Here is a 10,000-nt window from a genome sequence, read left to right on the forward strand (position 1 = left end):
GACCTCAAACTGGACTTTAAGGATGTCCTATTCAGACCCAAGAGGAGCAGTCTGAAGAGCAGGTCAGAGGTAGGCCTGGAGGGGGCTGGGGAATGGGGGACTGGGGGTATGGGACTGGGGGTATGGGACTGGAGGTATGGGACTTCTGGTTGGTAGGGGACTGGAGGTATGGGACTGGGGGTAAGGGACTGGAGGTATGGGACTGGGGGTAGGGGACTGGAGGTATGGGGCTGTGGGTAGGGGACTGGAGGTATGGGACTGGGGGTAGGGGACTGGGGTATGGAACTGGGGGTAGGGGACTGGAGGTAGGGGACTGTGGGTAGGGGACTGGAGGTAGGGGACTGGATGTATGGGACTGGGGGTTGGTATGGGACTGGGGGTAGGGGACTGGAGGTATGGGACTGGGGGTAGGGGACTGGAGGTAGGGGACTGTGGGTAGGGGACTGGAGGTATGGGACTGGAGGTAGGGGACTGGATGTATGGGACTGGGGGTAGGGGACTGGGGTATGGAACTGGAGGTAGGGGACTGGAGGTAGGGGACTGTGGGTAGGGGACTGGAGGTAGGGGACTGTGGGTAGGGGACTGGAGGTAGGGGACTGGATGTATGGGACTGGGGGTTGGTATGGGACTGGGGGTAGGGGACTGGAGGTATGGGACTGGGGGTAGGGGACTGGAGGTAGGGGACTGTGGGGTAGGGGACTGGAGGTATGGGACTGGAGGTAGGGGACTGGATGTATGGGACTGGGGGTAGGGGACTGGGGTATGGAACTGGAGGTAGGGGACTGGGGGTAGGGGACTGGAGGTAGGGGAATGGGGAATGGGTGTAGGGGACTGGGGGTAGGGGAATGGGGGTAGGGGACTGCAGGTATGGGACTGGGGGTTGGTAGGGGACTGAAGGTATGGGACTGGAGGTATGGAACTGGAGGTATGGAACTGGGGGTAGGGGACTGGGGGTAGGAGACTGGGGGTAAGGGACTGGATGTAGGGGACTGGGGGTAGGGGACTGGAGGTAGGGGACTGGGGGTAGGGGACTGGGGGTAAGGGGACTGGGGGTAGGGGACAGGAGGTAGGGGAATGGGGAATGGGGGTAGGGGACTGGGGGGTAGGGGACTGGAGGTAGGGGACAGGAGGTAGGGGAATGGGGAATGGGGTAGGGGACTGGGGGTAGGGGATTGCGGGTAGGGGACAGGAGGTAGGGGATTGGGGAATGGGGGTAGGGGACTGGGGGTAGGGGTTGGGGGTACGGGACAGGAGGTAGGGGAATGGGGGTAAGGAAATGGGGGTAGGGGACTGTAGGTAGGGGACAGGAGGTAGGGGAATGGGGAATGGGGGTAGGGGACTGGGGACTGGGGGTAGAGGACTGGAGGTAGGGGACTGGAGGTAGGGGATTGGGGGTAGGGGACTGGGGATATGGGACTTGGGGTTAGGGACTGGAGGTATAGGACTGTGGGTAGGGGACTGGAGGTAGGGGACTGGATGTATGGGACTGGGGGTAGGGTACTGGGGTATGGAACTGGGGGTAGGGGACTGGGGGTAGGGGACTGGAAGTAGGGGACTGGAGGTAGGGGACAGGAGGTAGGGGAATGGGGAATGGGTGTAGGGGACTGGGGGTAGGGGACTGGAGGTAGGAGACAGGAGGTAGGGGAATGGGGAATGGGGGTAGGGGACTGGGGGTAGGGGAATGGGGAATGGGGGTAGGGGACTGGGGGTAGGGGACTGGGGGTAGGGGAATGGGGAATGGGGGTAGGGGACTGGGGCTAGGGGACAGGAGGTAGGGGAATGGGGAATGGGGGTAGGGGACTGGGGCTAGGGGACAGGAGGTAGGGGAATGGGGAATGGTGGTAGGGGACTGGGGGTAGAGGACTGGAGGTAGGGGACAGGATGTAGGGGAATGGGGAATGGGGGTAGGGGACAGGAGTTAGGGGAATGGGGAATGGGGGTAGGGGACTGGGGGTAGGGGAATGGGGAATGGGGGTAGGGGACTGGAGGTAGGGGACAGGAGGTAGGGGAATGGGGAATGGGGGTAGGGGACAGGAGTTAGGGGAATGGGGAATGGGGGTAGGGGACTGGGGTAGGGGACAGGAGGTAGGGGAAGTGGGAATGGGGGTAGGAGACTGAGGGTAAGGGGACTGGGGGTAAGGGGACAGGAGGTAGGGGTATGGGGAATGGGTATAGGGGACTGGGGGTAAGGGAACAGGAGGTAGGGGAATGGGGAATGGGGGTAGGAGACTGAGGGTAGGGGACAGGAGGTAGGGGACAGGAGGTAGGGGAATGGGGAATGGGGGTAGGGACTGGGGGTAGGGGACAGGAGGTAGGGGACAGGAGGTCAGGGAATGGGGAATGGGGGTAGGGGACTGGGGGTAGGGGACTGGAGGTAGGAGACAGGAGGTAGGGGAATGGGGAATGGGGATAGGGGACTGGGGAATGGGGGTAGGGGACTGGGGGTAGGAGACAGGAGGTAGGGGAATGGGGAATGGGGGGTAGGGGACTGGGGGTAGGGGACTGGAGGTAGGAGACAGGAGGTAGGGGAATGGGGAATGGGGAATGGGGGTAGGGGACTGGCGGTAGGGGACAGGAGGTAGGGGAATGGGGGTAGGGGAATGGGGGTAGGGACTGGCGGTAGGGGACAGGAGGTAGGGGAATGGGGAATGGGGGTAGGGGACTGGGGGTAGGGGACTGGAGGTAGGGGACTGGGGTATGGAACTGGGGGTAGGGGACTCGGGGTAGGGGACTGGAGGTAGGGGAATGGGGAATGGGTGTAGGGGACTGGGGGTAGGGGAAGGGGGGTAGGGGACTGCAGGTATGGGACTGGGGGTTGGTAGGGGACTGGAGGTATGGGACTGGAGGTATGGAACTGGAGGTATGGAACTGGGGGTAGGGGACTGGGGGTAGGAGACTGGGGGTAAGGGACTGGATGTAGGGGACTGGGGGTAGGGGACTGGAGGTAGGGGACAGGAGGTAGGGGAATGGGGAATGGGGGTAGGGGACTGGGGGTAAGGGACTGGAGGTAGGGGACAGGAGGTAGGGGAATGGGGAATGGGGTAGGGGACTGGGGGTAGGGGATTGCGGGTAGGGGACAGGAGGTAGGGGAATGGGGAATGGGGGTAGGGGACTGGGGGTAGGGATTTGGGGGTACGGGACAGGAGGTAGGGGAATGGGGGTAAGGAAATGGGGGTAGGGGACTGTAGGTAGGGGACAGGAGGTAGGGGAATGGGGAATGGGGGTAGGGGACTGGGGACTGGGGGTAGAGGACTGGAGGTAGGGGACTGGGGGTAGGGGATTGGAGGTAGGGGACAGGAGGTAGGGGAATGGGGAATGGGGGTAGGGGACTGGGGACTGGGGGTAGAGGACTGGAGGTAGGGGACTGGGGGTAGGGGATTGGGGGTAGGGGACTGGGGATATGGGACTGGGGGTAGGGGACTGGAGGTAGAGGACTGTGGGTAGGGGACTGGAGGTAGGGGACTGGATGTATGGGACTGGGGGTAGGGGACTGGGGTATGGAACTGGGGGTAGGGGACTGGGGGTAGGGGACTGGAAGTAGGGGACTGGAGGTAGGGGAATGGGGAATGGGGGTAGGGGACTGGGGGTAGGGGACAGGAGGTAGGGGAATGGGGAATGGGGGTAGGGGACTGGGGCTAGGGGACAGGAGGTAGGGGAATGGGGAATGGTGGTAGGGGACTGGGGGTAGAGGACTGGAGGTAGAGGACAGGAGGTGGGGGAATGGGGAATGGGGGTAGGGGACTGGAGGTAGGGGACAGGAGGTAGGGGAATGGGGAATGGGGGTAGGGGACAGGAGTTAGGGGAATGGGGAATGGGGGGTAGGGGACTGGGGTAGGGGACAGGAGGTAGGGGAAGTGGGAATGGGGGTAGGAGACTGAGGGTAAGGGGACTGGGGGTAAGGGGACAGGAGGTAGGGGTATGGGGAATGGGTATAGGGGACTGGGGGGTAAGGGAACAGGAGGTAGGGGAATGGGGAATGGGGGTAGGAGACTGAGGGTAGGGGACAGGAGGTAGGGGACAGGAGGTAGGGGAATGGGGAATGGGGGTAGGGACTGGGGGTAGGGGACAGGAGGTAGGGGATAGGAGGTCAGGGAATGGGGAATGGGGGGTAGGGGACTGGGGGTAGGGGATTGCGGGTAGGGGACAGGAGGTAGGGGAATGGGGAATGGGGGTAGGGGACTGGGGGTAGGGATTTGGGGGTACGGGACAGGAGGTAGGGGAATGGGGGTAAGGAAATGGGGGTAGGGGACTGTAGGTAGGGGACAGGAGGTAGGGGATGGGGTAGGGGGCTGGAGGTAGGGGACAGGAGGTAGGGGAATGGGGAATGGGGGTAGGGGACTGGGGACTGGGGGTAGAGGACTGGAGGTAGGGGACTGGGGGTAGGGGATTTGAGGTAGGGGACAGGAGGTAGGGGAATGGGGAATGGGGGTAGGGGACTGGGGACTGGGGGTAGAGGACTGGAGATAGGGGACTGGGGGTAGGGGATTGGGGGTAGGGGACTGGGGATATGGGACTGGGGGTAGGGGACTGGAGGTAGAGGACTGTGGGTAGGGGACTGGAGGTAGGGGACTGGATGTATGGGACTGGGGGTAGGGGACTGGGGTATGGAACTGGGGGTAGGGGACTGGGGGTAGGGGACTGGAAGTAGGGGACTGGAGGTAGGGGACAGGAGGTAGGGGAATGGGGAATGGGTGTAGGGGACTGGGGGTAGGGGACTGGAGGTAGGAGACAGGAGGTAGGGGAATGGGGAATGGGGGTAGGGGACTGGGGGTAGGGGAATGGGGAATGGGGGTAGGGGACTGGGGGTAGGGGACAGGAGGTAGGGGAATGGGGAATGGGGGTAGGGGACTGGGGCTAGGGGACAGGAGGTAGGGGAATGGGGAATGGTGGTAGGGGACTGGGGGTAGAGGACTGGAGGTAGGGGACAGGAGGTAGGGGAATGGGGAATGGGGGTAGGGGACTGGAGGTAGGGGACAGGAGGTAGGGGAATGGGGAATGGGGGTAGGGGACAGGAGTTAGGGGAATGGGGAATGGGGGTAGGGGACTGGGGTAGGGGACAGGAGGTAGGGGATGTGGGAATGGGGGTAGGAGACTGAGGGTAAGGGGACTGGGGGTAAGGGGACAGGAGGTAGGGGTATGGGGAATGGGTATAGGGGACTGGGGGTAAGGGAACAGGAGGTAGGGGAATGGGGAATGGGGGTAGGAGACTGAGGGTAGGGGACAGGAGGTAGGGGACAGGAGGTAGGGGAATGGGGAATGGGGGTAGGGACTGGGGGTAGGGGACAGGAGGTAGGGGACAGGAGGTCAGGGAATGGGGAATGGGGGTAGGGGACTGGGGGTAGGGGACTGGAGGTAGGAGACAGGAGGTAGGGGAATGGGGAATGGGGATAGGGGACTGGGGAATGGGGGTAGGGGACTGGGGGTAGGGGACTGGAGGTAGGGGACTGGAGGTAGGGGAATGGGGAATGGGGATAGGGGACTGGGGAATGGGGGTAGGGGACTGGGGGTAGGAGACAGGAGGTAGGGGAATGGGGAATGGGGGTAGGGGACTGGGGGTAGGGGACTGGAGGTAGGAGACAGGAGGTAGGGGAATGGGGAATGGGGGTAGGGGACTGGCGGTAGGGGACAGGAGGTAGGGGAATGGGGAATGGGGGTAGGGGAATGGGGGTAGGGACTGGCGGTAGGGGACAGGAGGTAGGGGAATGGGGAATGGGGGTAGGGGACTGGGGGTAGGGGAATGGGGAATGGGGGTAGGGGACTGGGGGTAGGGGACTGGCGGTAGGGGACAGGAGGTAGGGGAATGGGGAATGGGGGTAGGGTACTGGGGGTAGGGGACAGGAGGTAGGGGAATGGGGAATGGGGGTAGGGGACTGGGGGTAGAGGACTGGAGGTAGGGGACAGGATGTAGGGGAATGGGGAATGGGGGTAGGGGACTGGAGGTAGGGGACAGGAGGTAGGGGAATGGGGGTAGGGGACAGGAGTTAGGGGAATGGGGAATGGGGGTAGGGGACTGGGGGTAGGGGACAGGAGGTAGGGGAATGGGGAATGGGGGTAGGGGACTGGGGGTAGGGGACTGGAGGTAGGGGACAGGAGGTAGGGGAATGGGGAATGGGGGTAGGGGACTGGGGGTAGGGGATTGCGGGTAGGGGACAGGAGGTAGGGGAATGGGGAATGGGGGTAGGGGACTGGGGGTAGGGTTTTGGGGGTACGGGACAGGAGGTAGGGGAATGGGGGTAAGGAAATGGGGGTAGGGGACTGTAGGTAGGGGACAGGAGGTAGGGGATGGGGTAGGGGGCTGGAGGTAGGGGACAGGAGGTAGGGGAATGGGGAATGGGGGTAGGGGACTGGGGACTGGGGGTAGAGGACTGGAGGTAGGGGACTGGGGGTAGGGGATTGGGGGTAGGTGACTGGGGATATGGGACTGGGGGTAGGGGACTGGAGGTAGAGGACTGTGGGTAGGGGACTGGAGGTAGGGGACTGGATGTATGGGACTGGGGGTAGGGGACTGGGGTATGGAACTGGGGGTAGGGGACTGGGGGTAGGGGACCGGAAGTAGGGGACTGGAGGTAGGGGACAGGAGGTAGGGGAATGGGGAATGGGTGTAGGGGACTGGGGGTAGGGGACTGGAGGTAGGAGACAGGAGGTAGGGGAATGGGGAATGGGGGTAGGGGACTGGGGGTAGGGGAATGGGGAATGGGGGTAGGGGACTGGGGGTAGGGGACTGGCGGTAGGGGACAGGAGGTAGGGGAATGGGGAATGGGGGTAGGGGACTGGGGGTAGGGGACAGGAGGTAGGGGAATGGGGAATGGGGGTAGGGGACTGGGGCTAGGGGACAGGAGGTAGGGGAATGGGGAATGGGTGTAGGGGACTGGGGGTAGGGGACTGGAGGTAGGAGACAGGAGGTAGGGGAATGGGGAATGGGGGTAGGGGACTGGGGGTAGGGGAATGGGGAATGGGGGTAGGGGACTGGGGGTAGGGGACTGGAGGTAGGGGACAGGATGTAGGGGAATGGGGAATGGGGGTAGGGGACTGGAGGTAGGGGACAGGAGGTAGGGGAATGGGGAATGGGGAATGGGGGTAGGGGACAGGAGTTAGGGGAATGGGGGTAGGGGACTGGGGTAGGGGACAGGAGGTAGGGGAAGTGGGAATGGGGGTAGGAGACTGAGGGTAAGGGGACTGGGGGTAAGGGGACAGGAGGTAGGGGTATGGGGAATGGGTATAGGGGACTGGGGGTAAGGGAACAGGAGGTAGGGGAATGGGGAATGGGGGTAGGAGACTGAGGGTAGGGGACAGGAGGTAGGGGAATGGGGAATGGGGGTAGGGACTGGAAGTAGGGGACAGGAGGTAGGGGACAGGAGGTCAGGGAATGGGGAATGGGGGTAGGGGACTGGGGGTAGGGGACTGGAGGTAGGAGACAGGAGGTAGGGGAATGGGGAATGGGGAATGGGGGTAGGGGACAGGAGTTAGGGGAATGGGGAATGGGGGTAGGGGACTGGGGTAGGGGACAGGAGGTAGGGGAAGTGGGAATGGGGGTAGGAGACTGAGGGTAAGGGGACTGGGGGTAAGGGGACAGGAGGTAGGGGTATGGGGAATGGGTATAGGGGACTGGGGGTAAGGGAACAGGAGGTAGGGGAATGGGGAATGGGGGTAGGAGACTGAGGGTAGGGGACAGGAGGTAGGGGACAGGAGGTAGGGGAATGGGGAATGGGGGTAGGGACTGGGGGTAGGGGACAGGAGGTAGGGGACAGGAGGTCAGGGAATGGGGAATGGGGGTAGGGGACTGGGGGTAGGGGACTGGAGGTAGGAGACAGGAGGTAGGGGAATGGGGAATGGGGATAGGGGACTGGGGAATGGGGGTAGGGGACTGGGGGTAGGGGACTGGAGGTAGGAGACAGGAGGTAGGGGAATGGGGAATGGGGATAGGGGACTGGGGAATGGGGGTAGGGGACTGGGGGTAGGAGACAGGAGGTAGGGGAATGGGGAATGGGGGTAGGGGACTGGGGGTAGGGGACTGGAGGTAGGAGACAGGAGGTAGGGGAATGGGGAATGGGGGTAGGGGACTGGCGGTAGGGGACAGGAGGTAGGGGAATGGGGAATGGGGGTAGGGGAATGGGGGTAGGGACTGGCGGTAGGGGACAGGAGGTAGGGGAATGGGGAATGGGGGCAGGGGACTGGGGGTAGGGGAATGGGGAATGGGGGTAGGGGACTGGGGGTAGGGGACTGGCGGTAGGGGACAGGAGGTAGGGGAATGGGGAATGGGGGTAGGGTACTGGGGGTAGGGGACAGGAGGTAGGGGAATGGGGATTGGGGGTAGGGGACTGGGGGTAGAGGACTGGAGGTAGGGGACAGGATGTAGGGGAATGGGGAATGGGGGTAGGGGACTTGAGGTAGGGGACAGGAGGTAGGGGAATGGGGAATGGTGGTAGGGGACTGGGGGTAGAGGACTGGAGGTAGGGGACAGGATGTAGGGGAATGGGGAATGGGGGTAGGGGACTGGAGGTAGGGGACAGGAGGTAGGGGAATGGGGAATGGGGGTAGGGGACAGGAGTTATGGGAATGGGGAATGGGGGTAGGGGACTGGGGGTAGGGGACAGGAGTTAGGGGAATGGGGACTGGGAGTAGGGGACAGGAGGTAGGGGAAGTGGGAATGGGGGTAGGGGACTGGGGGTAAGGGGACAGGCGGTAGGGGAAGGGGGAATGGGGGTAGGAGACTGAGGGTAGGGGACAGGAGGTAGGGGACAGGAGGTAGGGGAATGGGGAATGGGGGTAGGGGACTGGGGGTAGGGGACAGGAGGTCAGGGAATGGGGAATGGGGGTAGGGGACTGGGGGTAAGTTGTGTTCCTCTGGGTTTGCTTTGTGTTGTAATATGTCCTTGGCATTATTACAAGGGAAAATCTTATTACCTATTTGTAGTGGCTGGTATTGATGTTATTGATCTGTAACTACAACTGGTTAATTTATCTGAATAAGGAGGACATGTCAGACTACTTGATTCATTTGAGAGTAATTTAGATCAAGGGTACTCAGTATAAATATATTAATGAGTTGTGTATGTGTGCATGATAGAATTCTGAACAAGAATAGAGGGAGGGACTTAGGGGAGTCGGTGACCTTGGGGGACAGAGACAAGGGTTTGTTTTAGGCCTGCTGTGTAGAAGCATACAGTCATGTCAAGACATGAGCCAGTAGCCCAGGCTAGGCCTATGGCACGTCAGCTCTTACCTTGCTTTTGGCTCCTAAACTAAACCCAGACACTAACCATGTAGTTTGGCATCAGGGTTTACTGTGTGTCAATGTAGGGGGCAACATGAGACAGGAGGACGCTTCTTGGAAAATCTGTTTAAAAATAGTCCTGCAGAGCTCTATGTGCTAAATGTCAATGAGAGCATTTTCCACATGCAGAGGGCCTACTGGCATAACACAAAGAGATAAACACACACACACACACGCAGTCTTGTACAGCTAACCTTGTGGGGACACAATTCAGTCCCATTCAAAGTCCTATTTTCCCTAACCCGTACTCTAACCCTAACCCTAACCTTAACCTTTACCCTAAACCTAACCCTAGCTCCTAACCCTGAACCCTTAACGTAATTCTAACCCTAACCCTAACCCTAACCCTAATACTAATTCTAAACTTAACCTTAAACCTCCTAAAAATAACATTTGACCTTGTGGGGACCAACAAAATGTCCCCAGTTGGTCAAATGTTTGTTTGTTTACTATTCTTATGGGGACTTCTGGTCAACACAAGAATAGTTAAACACTTCCAGACACACACACACACACACCATTTAATACACACATCCAAGGGTCAACAGGCTTGATAGGATGCATATCTGCTGTAGAGTACTAGACACACTGGAGTGTAACATGGGAGTACACATTTTTTTTCCGCCCATCTGTTCAGTGTTCATTCATTCAGTGCCTGCGGCCAGGCAGCTCTTCTATTCTCTGCTGTAGTATTCTACTGTCTCTCTGGACAGCCACCGGGTTTGA

General features: G+C 60.7%; 1 protein-coding gene across 1 annotated transcript in view; it reads left to right on the plus strand.

Annotated features, from left to right (window-relative positions):
• The window catches only part of gmpr (guanosine monophosphate reductase), a gene marked incomplete at its 5' end in the record, with an annotated part of 27,589 nt that continues 17,589 nt past the window's right edge, over nt 1-10,000 (plus strand). Inside the window, 1 exon segment of the mRNA XM_055876637.1 lies at nt 1-69. Within this exon segment, the coding sequence (XP_055732612.1) occupies nt 1-69 (69 nt within the window).

Source organism: Salvelinus fontinalis, chromosome 22 (assembly GCF_029448725.1).
Source record: "Salvelinus fontinalis isolate EN_2023a chromosome 22, ASM2944872v1, whole genome shotgun sequence".
In the NCBI taxonomy this organism is placed as follows: domain Eukaryota; kingdom Metazoa; phylum Chordata; class Actinopteri; order Salmoniformes; family Salmonidae; genus Salvelinus; species Salvelinus fontinalis.